Source organism: Drosophila miranda, chromosome XR (assembly GCF_003369915.1).
Source record: "Drosophila miranda strain MSH22 chromosome XR, D.miranda_PacBio2.1, whole genome shotgun sequence".
In the NCBI taxonomy this organism is placed as follows: domain Eukaryota; kingdom Metazoa; phylum Arthropoda; class Insecta; order Diptera; family Drosophilidae; genus Drosophila; species Drosophila miranda.
The window spans coordinates 50,184,128-50,204,777 of record NC_046674.1 but is presented as its reverse complement, the minus strand read 5'-3'; the positions used below and the strand labels follow the sequence as shown (position 1 = coordinate 50,204,777).

At 41.2% G+C, this 20,650-nt stretch overlaps 2 protein-coding genes across 8 annotated transcripts in view; both read right to left on the bottom strand.

The window, feature by feature from the left end:
* The window catches only part of LOC117186114 (rho GTPase-activating protein 26), a 292,954-nt gene that overhangs the window by 51,401 nt on the left and 220,903 nt on the right, over positions 1–20,650 (bottom strand). The gene's annotated exons all lie outside the window — the stretch shown is intronic.
* LOC117186119 lies at positions 11,258–12,842 on the bottom strand. The gene is made up of 2 exons (XM_033386245.1): positions 12,330–12,842; positions 11,258–12,265 (listed from the first exon to the last, which is right to left on the bottom strand). Exons 1-2 carry the CDS (start codon positions 12,682–12,684, stop codon positions 12,114–12,116), a joined length of 507 nt encoding a protein of 168 aa, XP_033242136.1. The 5' UTR covers positions 12,685–12,842; the 3' UTR covers positions 11,258–12,113.

Below are 20,650 nucleotides of genomic sequence, written 5' to 3'. Positions count from 1 at the left end.
GTTCGTCGTGTTCTGGTTTGCAGCTAACTGTTCAAATAGCTGTTGTTGCTGTTGTAGCAGGCTGAGTACTGCGTCGTTGTTTAGATGAAGCTCTCTGCTGCCATCCCCTTTGATCGTTGCAGTTGTAGTTGGTTGTACTAACCCCTTTTTCTCCAAAATCATTGCATTTGCCAATAGATACTTTTCCTGGTAGAGTGCATTGTCTTCCTCTGGATCCCCATACCCATCCACGTGTTCGAGAAGGGCTATGGAATCTCCAAGTTGTGAGAACTCTTTCCAAGCCGATTGGAGCAGTTCCATTCGTGAGGTGACCTGCGCCGTTGTAGTTGGTTCCTCCCGTTCAGCCCAAGCCAATACGCTTGTGATAATGGCCTTGAGTCTGCCACGGGCTTTTACCAATGCCTTTAATTGTTCCATTGTAAACAATTTTCAATGAACACCAAAGCACACAAAACTGTTCAAGAATCCGGCACGAAGGACCAAAGAATGTTCGCGAATAATATGCTCGACGGATTTGATTCTAGTGGACTGTATTTATTTTGTTCTTGTCCAGTTCGATGTCTATTTGGTACTGAAAAAAATGCCGTCGCAGCGGCGGTAAGAATATGTGTGTATACAAATTTTCGTCTCTTCCATTCTCTTCTTGTTCTCCTTTGCCGATGGTTCTTCGCTTAGCGATGGACTTGTTATACGTTCCTCAACAATAGCAATCAGGGAGGCTTAGAACTGCCTACAAACGGTTGCCGTTACGGCAACCCAGCTAAACATTTATAGCGACAGCCAGGCTGCGATCAAATCACTAAATGCGATTTCCTCGAACTCGGCCACCGTGGAAGACTGCTGCAAGTTTCTTCACGAGATGGCTCAGCGATTTGCTATTATTCTGATATGGGTCCCGGGCCACCGGGACATTGAGGGCAACTGTACAGCGGACGAGTTGGCCAGATCTGGCACTACAATCCCCCTACTCCAAGATAAGAGGGAACTATGTATGCCAATGGCAACCTGTATGCTTAATGTAAAAGAGCACTACTACGATGTCGCATAACTCGGCAAACATAACCGACCATAGACAAGAAGCGCACCTCCGAGCTCTGCAAGCTAGGCAGGAAAAGGTGCAGCGCAGTCAGCAGCGTTCCCTCACAGGACACTGGCTAATAGACAGCCACGATAACAGACTGGGGGCTCCACATAAGGATTTTTACAGCAGCTGTAGAGACGAGGATGAGGAGGAGACAGTGGAACACCTGTTCTGCTCCTGCCCAGCTCTCAGCAGAAGAAGGCTACAACACTTGGGCTCGGCCTTTCTAAATGACATTTCGGAGATGTCTAAACTATGTCCCAGGCTCGCAAACTTTGTGAGAGCATCTGGATGGGATAATTGCTGACAGAAAGTCTAACAACGAGCAATCCCGGCAGCTGCCTCAACCTAACCTATTATTACTATTCTATTATATTATTATATACACATGTCTTATTCTTATAAATATCATTTCATTATTATTGCTATACTACATTCTTATATAGGAGTTGTATGGAACAACGTAAAGTCCCCAGAAAGTAAAGTCTCTCTGTATAGTAAAAACACTTTATATTTTTATATTCTCAACTCGGGAAACACGAACTGTATAAACGTAACAGCTGGTGTCAGAAGAGCAATTTTTGAGAATGGTTAAATACGGAGAGTTAAAAGTTGAGCAGTTGAAGAGGTAATTGGCTGAGCGGGGCTCACCGACGAGCGGTTTGAAAGCCGAACTGCAGCTGAGGTTGGAAACTACAATGGAGAGAGCGGGCATCAATGTTAAGCATTATGTATTTTTGGATGAGCAAGGCTTGAGGTAGACAGTGGAGGAGAAGCAGCCGACGGCGGACAATGGCCAATTTATGGAGATGATGCTGCAGATTACGGATCAAGGCGAGGTGATAAAGGGTCAAGGGGACCAACAGCAACAGGCGATGCTGAAAATTAAGACATAAGCAAGAAACAGATGATGCAAGGTGAGCTAATTAAGGATCATGGGAAAACCCAGTCACAGAAATTAGAAGCTATGGTAAAACAGATGCAAGAGAAATGGGCCAACATCGACAAGTAACTCCAGAATAACTCAGAAGCAGTTCTGCATTTAGATGAAAAGATCAAATAAGAGATCACACGTCTTGACGAAGAAATTCGGCAAGTGAAAAATCGTCTCGAAGATCGGCTCGAAGACCGATTCCGTCAATTGAAATTAGGTTTTCCTGTCAACAACATAACAGCCAAACCGAGATTCGCTACACCTAGTTTGGATGGCACAACAACATTTGGGTTTTTATGACACAATTCGACATGTCAGCGTCGGGGAATAGTTGGACGGAAACTGACCGCGCGGCCGCTTTGGTGCTTTTCTAGAAGGGTCTTCCTGCTGAGGTGCTACAATCGATTATCGAAGCAGATACATAGATTGAAATACGAGGCTGTTAAGCGTGGCCTGGAGCGTCGATATGGAGGTGACCACATGCTGAAAGTTCATCGCTTGGAGCTGAACGACAGATTACAACGTTACGGAGAATCTTTTCAAGAGTTCGCGACAGACATAGAGCGACTCTCATAACTGGCATACAATAACGAAGCAACCGACTTTCTGGAGAGATACAAGCCAATGGTTTTATGGACGGAATCAGGGATACAGACACACGCCGCGCAATGAGAGATGAAGAGAAGGACGTTCGTCCATCACCGAAAGTGCATATTTTACGGACTGAGGTGAATGATGGTACACGACTTATAAGAAACCAGGGACATACAGAATTCAACGGAAGGTGCTTCATCTGCAACAAAACAGGACATATGGCGAGACTATGTAGTGATCGACAAAACACGGTGCTAGATTCCGGGAGCTGAAAGCATCTCCAAAGTTTGGAAATCTCACAGGCGTAACGGATGGAAACTAATGTATATTGGGAAAAATTACAAAGAACCTTGGAATAGCGAATCTAAATAAAAAACGACATCATAATATGAGTAGATTTTATGACCCTTTATGGTTTTACACTGCACTTGAAGAGTTTTGAGATATGGGAATGAACAATTACCTATATGCGAAAACGGCGAAAACGGGTACGTGAGAAGGATCTACAAAGGATCGCAAAAGGAGATGACAAAGAAAAAGATCGATATTACGGGCTGTTCAGCTGCCTCGTGCATTCAGGAAGAAAAGTGCCCGCCAGGTGAAGAAGGCAGAAGAATCCTCTTTCACGCAGAAGACTAGTGATACGGGGGACGGCAGCACATCAAACGTAAACAGTTCAAAATAAAAAGAGGCTAATGTAAGCATTTATCAACGACGTTAAGTCTTCGCAGATCCAGTTAGAGCTTGAGGGCCGAGAGAAACGGAGTCGACTACGAGAAACGTTAGTTAACCACTCTCACCGGCAGCCAGAGGTTGCAAGTCCTCTCGTCAACCCGCCTAAACGGTCGACGCACGAAGACAACTCGAGGAGGTTTATTTTCCGGATCGGACCACCATCGAAGAGACTTGAAACTTGTTCGGAACGAACAAGATTACGCGGAGGGCAGCGTAACACATGGGAGATTAAGTAGGCTGACTTTTGTTGTCATGCCGGATTATACTAGAAATATGCAGTCTTAGCTCGGAGTTTTTTGGAACTCTTTGTACAGTATAAATACTCTGTTTTTATATTTTCAACACGGAAAATACGAACTGTCTAAACGTTACAATATTCAGGCAGGCTCCGTTTTTCATTTACTTTTGCGGATTACGTTTTCAGCCAAAACGTTTCGTTTTAAGGTTCTTCAGTTTTTACATATTTTTGATGTTTGAACCAAAACGAAAATTGTTGTTGCCCTAGCCAATTTTTTCCGAGCCAAATTTAAGGTTGGGTTAATATAAAATTATTTATAAAGAAAGCTAAAGTTAAATTACCCAAGTTTATGTTAATGCATCAAGCATGTGGAATGCGGAATGTGAAAACTGGAGCCCCAATTTATGTGTTTTCAAAAGTAAATCGGAAAACTTTTGTGAATGTGAAAAACGGAGCCTGGCTAATTATATTACATTATGGAAATGCTAAATAAAAACCATAAACCAGGTGGTTCCAGGTGCGCTATAGAGTCGTGCTTGCAAGGGTACGTCTCTTCAAATTTTCTAGAAACAAAATGTTCGGTGTCTGTGGGTTGTAATGTAATCTAAGTCTATTTGCGTATATGCAATCTACACTTTGAAAATAAATATTTTGGCAATACAAATTAAAATCAATTTCAATAATACAATTCCCCAGACCACCGACTGTAATGCGTTTAATTTACGGATGATGAAGACGAAATATAATTTTTTACTGCTTTTAAAAAAGAATCTTTAGTAGTAAAAAATAATTTGAAATTTGACGTAGACATGGAAAGCATCCGTCGCCGTCGAGCCCGTTGTTGATATTCGTATATATTCGTTCTGATGTGCCTACACAAAATATTGAATTTTGTCCTTTCTACTTAAAAGAGGCGCAAAATGAATTTCTTTACAAAAATATTAAAGAAAGAAGGAAAAATTCAACTTTATAGAAAGAAGGTACACATGTTGCAAACTTCATTAAGGGGTGAAAGATATAAGAAGCTAATATATTCCAAAGAGTCCAAAAATCGAGGTAACATATTTCAAATGAAAGATAAGAATTACAAGATATCGAACAATTTAAGCGCGGTATCCAAAATGATTGTTAAAAATTCTTCCTTCCTGGTAGGATGTTGAAAAAATAATTGCTCAAAGCACACATTTTTATTCTTCCAAAGCCTATGATTTTAGACGAAATGAATTGGTGCTAAATTTTCGTCTAAATCATCTTTGGGTAGGTGGGCGCTTATCCAACACTTTGTTTACAATATTTTCAAAAATGTATGAAATAAGTAAGCATGCTGTCATAATTTTTGATGAAATCTCAATAAGAAAGGTCCTGCATTAAAATTCACACCGAGATGAATTAGAAGGGTTGGTCGATGATGGTATTGAAAAACCCGTCTACTGTGCAAGCAAATTTCTGTATTCATTGTTAGGGGCATCTATGTGAATTATAAGTATGTTTCAAGCTATTTTGCAACATCCTCTGATCTGACTTCTTTGAAATTAAAAGAAACAATCGAAAGCAATATTAAAGCCGCTCATAAATTGGGGCTTAAGATTAAAGCAATTGTAGGCAACCAAGGCTCAAATAACCGGTGAGCCTTTAAAAATTATGCGTCGAGCGTGACAACTCCATAAGGTCATACAATTTCTCTCATCTATGATGTAACACATATGATAAAATTTTCACGAAATATCTTAATATAAAAGTGTATAAAAAAATATATAAACCCCAATTCCTTTGAATAGATGAAAGTGAAATATGTTACACAAGTATTTAGCCACACGATGTCCTCTGCAATCAAAATATTAATTGAAAGTGACAATATTGATGATTGCAAAGAAGTTACATATTTAACTGCTATTTTCTTCGAAAGTGTAACAAAAATGTTTGATTGCTTAAACAGCAATAATCTAGGAGGTAGAAACCCAATGACGTCAGCTTTACAATAAAATAAAAATGTGGAGAAATACATTATCGAAACTAAAGTATTTTGAGAAGTGTAGTTATCCCAGCAATGTATTTTATATTGATGGACTTAGGAATTCAATAATATTTCTTGCACACGACATATAAAGTGAAAATTCAAATTATTACTTTTTGATTTTGTCTGAATCAAGATGCATTGGAGAACCGTTTTTATCTAATAACTCTTCGAATTCAACGCAATAATTTCAAAAATGTTGTCACCTCAAAAAATAAAACTGGGAATTGTAAGCCGGATGATGACCACATGTTTATCAATGTGATTAATGAGCCAAAGCGAGAAATGGAAGCCGAAACCCTGATATATTCGAGGTTTGGGTTTCCCCAAATGTTATTCGTCTAGCTGTTTTTATACCCTATACTCAAAATGAGTATAGAGATAGATAGAGCCATGTCTGTCTGCCCGTCCGTCTGTCCGTCCCTATGAGCGCCTAGTGCTCAAAGACTATAAGAGCTAGAGCAAGGACATTTTGTATCCAGACTTCTGTGAATTGTCACTCTTATAAGTGAATCTCAAAACTCTGCCCGCCCCACATAGGACGAAAATCTGTGGCATCCACAATTTCAAAGATACGAGAAAACCAAAAATGCAAAATCGTATAGAATGACTATATCTTCTGGACTGCAGAATCTGATTGAGGTCGTATCATTATTATAGCCAGAATCAGGAAAACAATTTCATTTTCTCTCGCTCTGTCTCTCTCTAACAAACACGTTACATTGTCGGCTTTGCCTATCGCTAAAAGCGAGCGCCTAGATCTCACAGACTATAAGAGCTCTTTCTCTACAGCTCTTTCTTTTTCTCTTGCTAGAGCAACCAAATTTGGTAAAAACACTCCTGTGATATCAAACCTGTAAAAGTGTATTTCAAAATTCCGACCCACCCTCTTGCGCCCACACAAAGGGCGAAAATCGGTGGCATCCACAATTTTGAAGATACGGCAAAATTAAAAACGGACAATCATAGAAAATTACCATATGTAACAAATTGCCAAATTTTGATCAGATCGGATTATTATTATATCCAAAAGTAACAAATCAATTTTCGGTCGCTACGCAGCACCCGACGACACGTTTGAACTGATTTTCTGTCTCTTTCGCACATACTTTTTTTCGCTCAATGTACGCGCCGTCTGCCGGAGGAGAGGCATACTGACTATGTATCGGGTATAACTGTAGAGTTGCGGTGGCAGCAGCAACTCACAACGTTCCCCGTTGTTTTTGGTTGCTTTCTTGAATGGATTGGCAAAGTGTTGTTGACGAAATTCGTCGTCAAATCTACTGACAAATCTTGACCCCGACACATTTTGTCCACGCTAAACCAAAGCCAGGAGCAAAACGAACATAAAAACTAAGAAAAAAACAGATCACAAAGAGAGAAGCAGTACACAAAAAAACACCGATTACCGTTGCATTTTCAGCATTTTCCGAAAATGTGTCCGAACAATTGTGATATGTCTGTGGACTTCTGTGATATGTCACTGTTACAAGTATATTTCAAAACTTCGCCCCGCCCACTTCCGCCCCCACAAAGGGCGAAAATCTGTATATCTCCGCTGACGGGCAACTTTTCTCCGCTGGAGGACATCTTATATCCGCTGGTGGAAAACTTATCTGCGCTGGCGCACAACATATCTCCGGACATATCTTTGGCGGACAACGTATCTCCGCTGGCTGACAGCTTATCTCCGCTGACGGACAACTTTTCTCCGCTGGAGGACATTTTATACACGCTGGCGGAAAACATACCTCTGCTGGCGGAAATTTTGTCTCCGCTGGCGAAAAGTTCTTCTCCGTTGGCGGACATCTTATATCTAGTGGCAGAAAACTTAGTGGAAAATAAGCACTACACTACTAAGAAACTAAACATGCATTCATAATACATTTACGAATACCACTACAATTACTAATTACTAGAAAGGTGAGTGAGGATTAGTAATTTAATAAGAGGAAGAGAATTAGTGGTGGATATAATATGGTAGAGGGAACTAAAATCCGAGCATAATACCCTAAACGGTTCATGCAAGGAATAAAATTTCTAGTGAGTCTAATAGGAATCGTGGAGTTTATGCGGTTGTGCAAGTTGCAAGTTGTGCACAAAAATCACACCAAGCATTTTCCTACGGTTAACTAAGGAGGTTTACTAATAGCAGTCTACTAGAGTAAGATGGGAGTCTCACACCCGCATCCCAGCTAAGGCCCCGCAGAGCAAAGAGTAAAAAGTTGTTCTGTACTGATTCTATACGGTCCTGGTGTACTTTGTACTGAGGGCACCATACACAGGTGCCGTATTCTAAAATTGGACGAACTAGCGAGGTATAGAGAGTCTTTTTTATATAAGGGTCGTCAAATTCCTTTGACCACCTCTTTATATACCCAAGCACGCCCATGGCCTTATTTACCATGGTCGAAATGTGTTCAGAAAACTTTAGCTTGGCGCCTATTATAACAGCAAGATCATCCACCAGGGTAATTCTCTCAAGAGAACCATCACATAGAGTGTATGGGCTAGAACGATGAAATGTCATAACTTCACATTTTGAGGCATAAAAGTGTAACAAGTTTGCACAGAACCATGACAGAAAGTTATTGAGATCGCATTGCAAGCGAAAATGGAATGAAATGTCCTTATACTGGACACAGAGCTTAACATCATCCGCATACATAGGTACTCGAGAGTATGTTAATACCGACGGTAACTCATTAATAAAGAGTATGAAGAGTAAGGGGCCTAGGTGACTGCTCTGTGGTACTCCCGAAGAAACCTTTACTGGTGAGGAGAGGGAGTCAAAGGTCAAGTTTATGTGCTAACAGGGAATGGTTTACAGAGTCGAATGCTTAACTAAAGTCGGTGTAAATAACATTCGTCTGTAAGATACCTTGAAAGCCTTTAACAATGAAAGAGGTAAACTCTAACAAGTTCGTGGTGGTTGATCGCCGCCTCATAAATCCATGCTGAGTTGGAGATATAAGTGACTTTCAGAGATGTTGCAAGTGTGGAGTTAAGACCTTCTCAAACATTTTATGAATAGCGGATCACTTTGCTATACGTCTATAATTTTTTTCGTCAGACTTGCTACCTTTTTTATGGAGATGAATTATAAAAGATTCCTTCCAGATCGGGGGGAAGCAAGAAGGATCAATGGACAGGGTGAATAGTTTAAGCAAAGGTCCACACAGAGCCTCGGCGCAGTACCTGAGTACACAACCTGGAACCCCGTCTGGACCCGGTGAAAACACCGGCTTAACTAGTCGAAGATCATGAAGTAAGGAACATTCATTTAACAAGGGACTGAAAATGCCGTTCGACCTCGGTAAACCGTATGGGTACGGATGACCAGAGTAGCTTTCCTCAAAATAGGTGGTTTGGAAAAATTGGGCAAAAAGATCGGCAATTGCCTGATCATTATTTGCCGACGTATTACAAAATGATAGCGAGGATGGGTGTGCGGACATTCTACGCTTACTGTTTACGAAGCAGTAAAACTGTTTAGGGTCCTGAGAAAAACGTATCCTGCATCGAGATAGGTAGTTCTTATAGCCTTGAGAATTAAGAACTGAAAAGTTTGAGAGTGAGAAGTAGGAGAACCAACTTCCTGAAATTTTGACTGGATAATTTTTTGGTAAACCAAGGGGGCTTTCCAGATCTAATCGGACATGAAAGCCGGACAGAAGAATCAAAAAATGTGCCAAGAGCAGTGTAAAACATGTTTGTGCCTTTTATGACAGCAGTACACAAGTACAAAGCGAACCAATCAAAATCCCTAATGAGGTTAGGGGACTTTCGTAAACTCGGCTTTACGAAAGCAACGGACACGTTCAGGTGGCCTACTCGACCGATCCAATACAGTTGGTCCTATATCTAGCGACACTTCGAAAGTAGGATGGTAGGCGTCTAGTGAGTGGAAGGGCTCGGGCTAACAACACTATGGTCGGATCCGATACAAAGTACAGATCAAGCAATCGACCCAAGGAATTTTTCAAATGGTTGACTTGATACAGGGACAGGTCAAGCAAGCCGTCAACAAAGTCATGTCGTGACATGGGCACAAGGCTACTAGACTCGTTTACCGAAGACCAAACAGTTTCTGGCAAGTTGAAGTCACCAAGAACTATCATATGTTCTTTATCTGATAACGAGGAAGAAACAGCAGTTAAAGCGGACAAATGCTGCTCATAAATAGAAGCGGGAAAAATCAGTTTTACACACAGGAATTCCAGTTTCGGTTGAACCTGGACTGTGAAGTGTTCCGACGTGAAGATAGAGTCCACTGCAATAAGAACCCCTCCTGCACGTCGAGACGAACGGTCCTTTCTAAAAGTTGTGTACCGACCTGCCAAAACCTCGGAACTAAGAATGTCCGGCTTTAACCAGGTTTCAGTAAACACAATAACGTGGGAAGCAAATACAACACTATCCCGGAAAAGAATGCTGAGCTTACTACGCAAGCCTCTTACATTCTGATAGGTTACTAAGAGGTTACTAAGATAAGTTAGTATTTTGGAAGGGTGGAAGCAGGGCGGGAAGATGAGGATGGCGCATTGGGATGATTTGTAAGTGTTATGGGGGGCCTATTTTTCTTCTTAGCCTTGAAGTCCTTCACCAGTCCTTCACCACCAAATGCTCTGGCCAAAATTTGGCAGAGCAAATGGTGTCAAAGTGAGTTGGGGAGACACTTATCTTGAACGAAGATATCTCCCTGGCATAAGAGAAATTAAACTTTTCCACCTTTAAACCCACGGCTTTTATTCTGCTTTGAATAAAAGCAATGGCATCATTCGATGTGAGATCAGGGGCCAGCCGTGAGACAAAAACTTGTCGTTTTGGTGGGACTCCCACCAGTGGTTCGGGCACCACAGGCCTAGTACCTGTTGTGACAATATCCGGAGGTCCGGAACGTCTATTTACTGGTGGGATAGGGATGGACGGGACAACTAGTGAACTTGCGGACACGGACGCTGCAGACGTACTTGGCTGCACATTCTCCGAAGCGATGAATTCGGCAACCGAATCTGCATCGCCAGCAGCTGTCGTTGCCCTTGGGGTGGCAAACGAAATCAGCTGCTGCACACTTTGAGTGGTCGGAGTCAGTTTTTCGGCGGCGCACGGCTGAGTGACGGTTGGTACTTGCCAGCTCATTCAGCAGTTGCAGACTGCCAAATTGAGACTCCATGGCTAGGAGCCGATCGTATTGCTTTTTAAAGCCAACGGTCAGCTCCTTAAAGCCCTTCCGCGTCTAACTCATAAAAGCCACCATGTCATTCTCCACCGCACAGCATGCCTCGCAACTGTAATACAACCCATTACGTTTGGCTATAGCATCACTCACGAGGCCAGAAAATCCAGCGCATTTTGCGTGCACTACGCTGTCGCAGAGCCAGCAGGGGACATTCGGCTGATCTGCTTCTTACAGGTTTTTTTGGCGCAGACCACAGCGTATTCCATTTTTATTATTTATTTATTTACTAAAGAAAATTTGCGAAAAAAGAAAGAAAATTTCCAAAACAAATTGGTACCAGACCAATGTGCCAGACAACGCTCAAAGCGGAATTGGTAAAAAAAGAGAGCAGAGTGGAGAGCGGTTATAGCGAGAGGTACCAAGCAGAGAGCGCTATTGCTCAGAAAGTTTAAAGAGTGAGAGAGAAAGAACAGTTATTGAAGTTGAGGTGATAGTGAGAGAGTGATAAAACAACAAAAGCTACAAGACGAGAGACGAGAGCTGTAATGCAATGTAATGTACTCACGGCAACAACTCAAACACAACAACCCGACGCCGAACAATTTTAAGTTCAATAAATAATAATTAAACACAAATCAAAAGGCATGCACTCGCGGAATAGAATAGGTTTACAGATAGTAGGTGGATTAGAAAGGTATTTAATGTTTATTTAAGAAAACACCGGCTGTTTATGTAAAACAAAGGGAAAATATGCGGAGCGCCAAACAAAAACGCGTCTGATCTACGAAACAGAAGGAACGATGATGATTTCACAACAGTATCTATGCAGTGATTTCTGCAGAAGATCCGTTACTGCTCACTCGGACCGCCCAAGCGCGACTGCTGGAACACCGTCCGCGGAGCCACCCATTTATGTTGATTCCCCGATGTGGATGCTGGACAGAGTACTCGGGCTCGGGCTTGGGCATGAGTACTCGTGAATGTATCGTATCAATCGCTCGCTTTGGAACGCCCGCATTTTCATCATGTGCCGGGTGCTGCGTTCGCCCAAGGTGTTGCGTACCTTCAGGCAGCGCTTCTGCGACAGGGTTCTTTTTTTTTCGCCCGTACCCAGGGCGAGGCCGGATCGCTGGCACTCGCCGAATGCCACGGCATGGCTGCTGGTCGGGTCATCGTCCTCCACCTGGGCGGCGTCCTCATCGCCGGGCCGCTCAAAATCGTCTCGAGACCGGTGAGCCTCGACTTTGCGATGGTCTGCGATGGCGCCTGGGAACCGGTGGTCGGCGTCTGGCTGGGCTTCTTGGCCAGGCGGCTGGGCTGCTGGCGGCTGAGCTGCTAGCGGCTGGGCTGCTGCCGGCTGGGACTAAGACTGGGACTGGCGGCGCTCTGGCTCTTGCTCTTGCAGGCGCGCGGCGGCATTTGGCGCCGAACCACAGTCGCGGTTGCCGCAGATCCTGTATCCCCACGCAGCGACTCCCCACTCCCGGCTGAAATGAGATTTTGGCAAAGTTACGACTGTCCGATTGCCGCAGAACCGAGTACTTCCATTACCTTTAGCTTTGCCTTCAACTTTTTTCTTTGCAGGCATCTCTCGTCTCTTTTTCCGGATTTTCCGTCTCCTGGGTAAACCTTTCGACTTCTCAAACGAGCAACGAGCAAACGAGTCGGTGAAAACTGTAAGCAACACACTTGCACTTGCTTGTGGCAATAGTTTCAGCGCCTGCTTTGGAGACTGACTGAGAAAACAGAGACAGCCCGAGACTGGAACAACAGGTTCAGAGTGGGCTTTACTATAATCAGAGACCGGCACTAAAACCAAGTGTATATGCCTCGCAGGCGTAGGACTCTGCCTCGCAGGATTCTGGGACCCAGTCCTGGGCGGGGCTGACCACGCTTTATGGAACATCCTGGTACCTGGTACCTGGTACTCTGTAGTCTATCAAGGAAACATGCGCGTAGAAGATCCTTCGCTCCACGTTCCAGACGGCAAAAGACGGGACAACTAGCGAACTTGCGGACACCACGGACGCTACAGACGTACTTGGCTGCACATTCTCCGAGGCTATGAATTCGGCTACCGAATCATCATCGCCAGCAGCTGTCGTTGCCCTTGGAGTGGCAAACGAGATCAACTGCTGCACACGTGGAGTGGTCGGAGTCAGTTTTTCGGTGGCGCACTGCTGAGTGACGGTTGGCACTTGCAGATCCCGCGGAGTGACCCTTTTACGGCTCGGAGACTCATTCAGCAGTTGCAGACTGCCAAATTGAGACTTTATGGCTAGGAGCCGATCGTACTGCTTTTTAAAGCCAACGGTCTGCTCCTTAAAGCCCTTCCGCGTCTGCCTCATAAAAGCCATCATGTCATTCTCCACCGCACGGCATGCCTCGCAACTTTAATGCAACCCATTACGTTTGGCTATAGCATCACTCACGAGGCCAGAAAATCCAGCGCATTTTGCGTGCACTACGCTGTCGCAGAGCCAGCAGGGGACATTCGGCTGATCGTGGGTGATCTGCTTCTTACAGGTTTTTTTGGCGCAGACCACAGCGTATTCCATTTTAATTATTTATTTATTTACTAAAGAAAATTTGCGAAAAAAAGAAAATTTCCAAAACGAATTGGTATCAGACCAATGTGCCAGACAACGCTTAAAGCGAAATTGGTAAAAAAAGAGAGCAAAGTGGAGAGCGGTTATAGCGAGAGCTACTAAGCAGAGAGTGCTATTGCTCAGAAAGTTTAAAGAGCAAGAGAGAAAGAACAGTTATTGAAGTTGAGGTGGTAGCGAGAGAGTGATAAAACAACAAAAGCTACAAGACGAGAGACGAGAGCTGTAATGCAATGTAATGTACTCACGGCAACAACACAAACACAACAAGCCGACGAAGAAAAATTTGAAGTTCAATAAATAATAATTAAACACAAATCAAAAGGCATGCACTCGCGGAATAGAATAGATTTCCAGATAGTAGATTGGATTAGGAAGGTATTTATTGTTTATTTATGAAAACACCGGTTGTTTATGTAAAACAAAGGGAAAATATGCGGAGCGCAAAAAAAAACGCGTCTGATCTACGAAAGAGAACGAACGAATATAATTTTTATATAATTTTGATACATTTAAGTTTTTTTTTTTTTATGTTTAAAATTAGTATTAGTAATATGGATCCTCATAATGAAATAAAATTGTTTGTTAAAGTTAAATATTTTCAAGTTATTTTTAAAGAAAGTTCAAATAGGGTGTCCGAATAAATGTTGTGCTGACTGTATACTTTATGTGGTCGGTATAAAGATAAAATATTTACGTTTCGACTGTTACATCAGTAAGAACGCACATACAAAACTAACTAAAATGTGTTAAAATACGTGTGCACTCACAAAACGAGAATTTACAGCCGGAGCAATTGGAACCCGGAGACAAAGCGATTGGAACCATGAGCCAGGTCCAGGTCCAGGTCGCTGGGTCCCCATCGTCCACAAATTGTATTCAGGTAGTTTTTACTCGATTTGACGCCTCTATGTGTTCTTTGCTTAGTGTTTACACCTAATCCTACATATGTATGAATAAATATACACCTAATTCTGTTTTTACACGGTCTTTTTTTACACGATTTTGAAATAACACGGTCTGAAAATCAAAAATTTTATTACACGGTTTTACTCCATTTAACACGGTTTAAAATAAGACAACACAAATAAAAAAAAACACACAGCGCACAAACAGCTAGAAACCAAACGAAAACAAGAAAGAGAGAACATGTACATATTGGTTTTTGATACTTTGGAGAAGGATAAAGCTCTTACAGTCATTGATGCCTGGAAAAAGTTTTCTATTAAAGATTGCATAACACATACTGCTTTAGCAATATCAGATTTAAGACCATCTACCTTAAACGCATGTTGGAGACCAATTTGGCCAGAATGTGTTAAAAGTAAAAATCATGTGGATCCAAATACAAACGAATATCCCAATATAATTACATTGCCACATCAAGTTGGTGGAAGGGTTTTGATGACTTGGTATTCGATGAAATTGATGAAATGCTGGTTGATAAAGCTTTTAGCGAAGACGAAAGATTACATTTTGCCTCAGAGAATGCTGCTTCTATAGAAAGAAGTGATAGTGAAGAATCTGTTAAACTTACTGCAAATTTAATTCAAGAAGAACTTCAACTTGCAAATTAATTATGATACCATTTCGTCACAAACGATCCCAATGTCGAAAGAGCTGCACAATTTCACCGTGAGCTGAATTCTTGTATGGGTCGTTACAAAGAATTATACAAAGAGGTAGAAAAAAATGGCCAACAACAGCTCATAGCAGAGTTCACTTTTAAATATTTAGATGCCAAACGAGTAAGAAAAAGTCCAGTTCAAAATTATTCCAGCGATGAAGCAAGCGAGTTCGAGTAACTGATGATGACAGCAATTAAATTTATGTTCCTGAATTTTACCTTAAAAATTGAATAACCTACTCTTTTTGTTAACAACAAAGCTGTTTTACATACATACATTATTGTTTTTATACCCGATACTCAAAATGAGTATTGGGGTATATTAGATTTGTGGTAAAAGTGGATGTGTGTAACGTCCAGAAGGAATCGTTTCCGACCCCATAAAGTATATATATTCTTGATCAGCATCAATAGCCGAGTCGATTGAGCCCTGTCTGTCTGTCCGTTCGTCCGTCTGTCCGTCCGTCCGTCTGTCCGTCTGTCCGTCCCCTTCAGCGCCTAGTGCTCAAAGACTATAAGAGCTAGAGCAACGACGTTTTATATCCGGACTTCTGTGATATGTCACTGCTGCAAGCATATTTCAAAACTTTGCCCCGCCCACTTCCACGCCCACAATGGGCGAAAATCTGTGGCATTCACAATTTCAAAGATACGAAAAAACTGAAAACGCAGAATCGTAGAGGATGATTATATCTTCTAGAGTGTAAGATCTGTACCAGATCGTATAATTATTATAGCCAGAATCAAGAAAACAATTTCATTCTTTCTCGCCCTGTTTCTCTCTAACACACAGGTTTCATGGTCGGTTTTGCCAATTGCAAGATATGAGTTCAAGGATCTCAGAACCTATAAGAGCCAGAGCAACCAAATTTGGTATCCACACTCCTGTGATATCGGACCTTGACCGTTTTGTGTTCAAATTTCGCCACACCCCCTTCCGCCCCCGCAAAGGACGAAAATCTAAGGCATCCACAAATCTCAGAGACTATTAAGGCTAGAGCAACCAAATTTGGTATCCGCACTTCTGTTAGATCTCAATATAAAACGTATATCTCGAAATTTCGCCCCAACCCCTTCCGCCCCACAAAGAACGAAAATCTGTTGCATCCACAATATTGCAGATTCGAGAAAACTAAAAACGCACAATCATAGAGAATGACCATATCTATCCGGTTGCTAAATCTGGATCAGATCGGATCATTTTTATAGCCGATTTTATGTCTCTCTCGCACGCAATCTTTGTCATGTCGTTCAATATTCGCGGCGTCTGCCGGAGGAGAGCCATACTGACTAAGTATCGGGTATAAATGTAGAGTTGCGGTCTCCGCAGCAACTCACAACGTTCCCCCTTGTTTGTGTTCGTCCACACAATTTGTCCTTCTTCGGCATCCAAATGAGTCCCAGAGTCTTCACGCTCTAGTGTCTCTCCTAGCTTGACATCGCTTACAATATCCTCTTTGGGGATTCCTTGAAGAACTTGCTCATTGTTAGAGCACCACTTGCTCTTGTTCTTGTCGAACTCGAATTGCTTCTGGAAAAGTGTTTGCTCCAGTTAGACAGTCGTCAACGTAGAAATCGGTTTTTAATGTTGATGATCCTACTGCTAGTCTGTCTTTATATTGTGTTGCCAAGTGATCCAGACATTTCGTTGCTAGGAACGGAGCAGCTGTTGTCCCATATGTGACTGTTTTCAGGCGATAGTACCTGATATATTCGGAAGGGTTGTTTCTCCAGACTATCTTCTGAATCTGGATCAGATCGGATCATTTTTGTAGCCAAAAGCAAGAAATCAATTTGCAGTGGCTACGCAGCGCCCGACGTCACGCTCAGACTGATTTTCTGTCTCTCTCGCACGCACTCTTTGTCGTGTCGTTCAATATTAGCGGCGTCTGCCGGAGGAGAGCCATACTGACTAAGTATCGGGTATAAATGTAGAGTTGCGGTCTCCGCAGCAACTCACAACGTTCCCCCTCGTTAGTTCCTGAACTTGTCATACCTAATTTACATTACATATTTTTGAGCTCCGAGTGCACATCTTTTCTTGATATAATAACGATGCTTGTGTAAATACATATTATATATGTGATTTAATAAAGTAAACATAAATACTTGTTCTTAAAAAATCCTTAAAAAATCCATAAGTAACCAGTCACCTATTTTTCCATATGATCAATGTCTGTTTTTACGCTTTTTTTTTTTTACACGGTTTTTCCAGGAACCAATCTACCGTGTAAAAACAGAATTAGGTGTATTTTGTGAACTATCAATGCAATCCGACGTGTTTGTTAAAGACATTTTTTATACACAAATTTGTTTTACCAACGTTTCCTAATTTGTACCCTAATTTTAGGTTCCTAGGTTTTAGAGACAAGAGACCAATCGCCTATTTTTGCATCCGATCAATGTCTTTTTTACACGGGTTTTTCCGGAACCAATCTACCGTGTAAAAACAGAATTAGGTGTACACATATTCTTTTCGCCGCTGACTTCGAACCGGACAATATAATAAATACACTAAACTCAAATCACTCGAGCACATTGTTCAGAAACAATTAAAATTGTTTAAACTTGACAAAAATTTCATCTCTTGTCTTCAAAAACACAGCGAATGTCTGTAAGTATCCGAGAACATTTTTCGCACGTCTTGCACTAGCTTTTGGGAATTTCTTCCCACATATCCTGCATTTTGCGCAGGTTTTGCACACCTGGCCATTCATGTCCTGACTTCACTTGTTTTGATACCGTGCATCATTTTATAACATATTATTTCTTTCAGGCTTTCATCATTAAGTGTCCGAAACGATCGGGCCATATTTTACCGGATTTCGTTGTACATTTAATCATTTATTTTCTTGATTTTTAAGCAAAAAGAAATCATATCATTTTCTGTAACCTTAATGCCTTTAATTGGGTGTATAAAAGCTTTTGTCTTTGTAAACTCAACTGAGAAACTTTTTTCGATGGTCTTGGACACTGACCTGACAATGCAAAACATACAAAACATCTACAGGTTTTAAATCAAACTGTGCCTGCTGTGCATCATCATCGTTTTTATTTTTCACTTCTCGAACGCTTTCTACTACTAAGAAACTTCATCGCGATACATACGTACATATGTACATACTATATATATATATATAGTATGGCGTGAAACTAGAAAAGATACAGTGCCGAACGGCCTAAAAGGGCAGAATGCGATTTTAAAGTAAATATACGGGTGTTGCATCTAAGATGTCTTGATCTTCTTAAATGGTGTACTTTCTGCCGTCGTGTTGCTTCAAAAAATTCAATTAAAAAAAAACAAAAGGCATTTTTATCACGCTGCGCATTTCGACTCGATGATAAAATGAAAAATATCGATGATAAATTGTCAAAACGGGAGCACCTAAACACGAAAATGTGTACGTTTTGGCTGAAAACGCAAAAGTAAGTGAAAACAGGAGCCTGCCTGATAAAATATATATTCATGCGGATCTCGTTTTTTCTTGTTGTTATTCGCTTCAGAGTGGGTCGTGGAGTCTATTGTACGTATATTGAAAAAAAACGTATCCTAAATCTACAAAATGAATGCAACACAATGCCAGAATTTTAAAATGTTACACAAAACGGTGTTTTCTATGATTCACAACAAAAAATAATATACACGAGGAGAAACGTGCAATGCATCGGAGAAGTTTTACAACTACCTTTTTCGAAAATAAAAAAAGATCCCTCTCTATCATCGGAAGATCTAACAAATTATCTAAATTCACATGTTGGTAGCTAGCTAAGCTACTTGATGTTATTTTTCCTTAGAAAACAAAATAATTGGAAGCGACTCAGTTTCGCGACTCAATCACGTCCAAATTGGAAAAATGTGTTGTAGTTGGATGAAACTAAGATCAATTTATTTGGATCTAATGGGAAACCACATATTAGGCGCATTAAGAATACTGCCCACCACCCAAGGTACTCAATTAAAACGGTTAAGCGTGTTGATGGAAACATCATGTTGTGGGGATGCTTTTCCCTGTCGGGTATTTTTCCAACACATTCAATAAAGAAGAAAGCTTTCTATACTGCGGGCTCCACACACAAGAACAATACTCCAATATCGGACGCACTAACGAAATATACAGTTGTTTGGTCACATACGGGTCGTCAAATTCCTTGGACCAACGCTTGATGAACGCTAAAACACCCTTAGCTTTATTAACTGTTGCGGCTATATGGCTGTTAAAACGCATTTTATGATCAAATAGGACTCCAAGGTTATTTGAACTCGAAATTCGCTCCAGGAAATGATTTCTTAGAAGGTATGAGACATAATGTGGATCGCGACGGTAAAATAAGTTCATAAGTTTACATTCAGAAAAAGAAGATTAGTTGAACACCATAATATTAGTCTACTTAGGTCAAGTCTATTTGCAACTACCAATCAAGTCTATTTGCAAGTACCAATCGGAGTAAGGCAGACAGATTTTAACATCATCAGCATACATTAGTTTAGTAGAGTTTGTTATAAATTGAGGAAGGTCATTCACAAATAAAATGAATAGAAGAATAGATGAATAGATGACTTCCCTGTGGCACTCCTGATGTAATATATCCGATATTTGACAACACATTAGAAAACAAAACGTTGAGTATGGTTAGAGAGATAGGAAAAAATCCAATTTAGAATATTTTTTTGAATTAGCAGAGTATGGTTCACAGAATACCTTGCTAAAATCCGTAAAAATACGTCTGTCAGCAAACAACTTTAAAAGTCGCGGTGGATTAAGTTAGAGTACTCAAGAAGGTTAGTCGATGTTGATCGATGTTCGAAAAACCCGTGTTGCGACAGATATCAAGCTGCACATAAGATGTTACAGTTGCCGGGTGACCACGAACTCATCAAGCTTCTGGATGACGCAAAGCTTTTCCGATACCACGATAGTTTTCAATGTTTGATCTTGAATCTTTTTTGAAGAGCGGAATGATGTAGGATTCACTCCAAATCACTGGGAGACAAGACTGTTCCAAAGATAGGTTGAAAATGGGTCAAGGTTTGTCATAGGGACTGCGCACAGTGTTTTAGAACACAACTGGTACTTTATCTGGATCGTAAAAAAAGGATTGGTGGCTACAAGTCCAAAAGTAAAACTGATGTGTGGCAAAAAGTTAAGTCCGAATGGTACTCCATTCATCCATCCAAACAGAGCGATACTATATCTGTTGCTATAATATATATATGATAACTTTATAGAGCTGAGGGTTGAGAATCACTTTGATTTTGGCGAGCAGTCCCTCTTGCCACACCCGGTCGAAAGCCTGCGATATATCTAGGGTCTGCCCTGGTTGCCTTCGGACCCTAGTGGTCTTCTTTATTTGTTATATTTCAATTCGTTACTGTATATACAGGGGCGAGCACGTGTGGATACATGCTTACCACTTTTTGGTTTAAACGCCTCTAATATCTTTAAAAATTAATCAATCAATTCTTTAATTTAGTGTGAAAGAAAAAAAAAACGATAATTTCAATTCAAAGAGATCGGTTTCCTTAAGAGATTTTAGTTTTAAAAAAAAGTCCAGTGGATACCACTTTACACGTTTTTATACCCGATACTCAAAATGAGTATTGGGGTATATTAGATTTGTGTAAAAGCGGATGTGTGTAA

Bases quoted from the DNA above. Each gene is read 5' to 3' on its own strand.
- LOC117186119 (XM_033386245.1), bottom strand. From the start codon at position 12,684: ATGTTCCATAAAGCGTGGTCAGCCCCGCCCAGGACTGGGTCCCAGAAT. The intron at 12,266-12,329 runs GTAATGGAAGTA...ATCTCATTTCAG, and splicing joins AGTTGAAGGCAAAGCTAAAG to CCGGGAGTGGGGAGTCGCTG.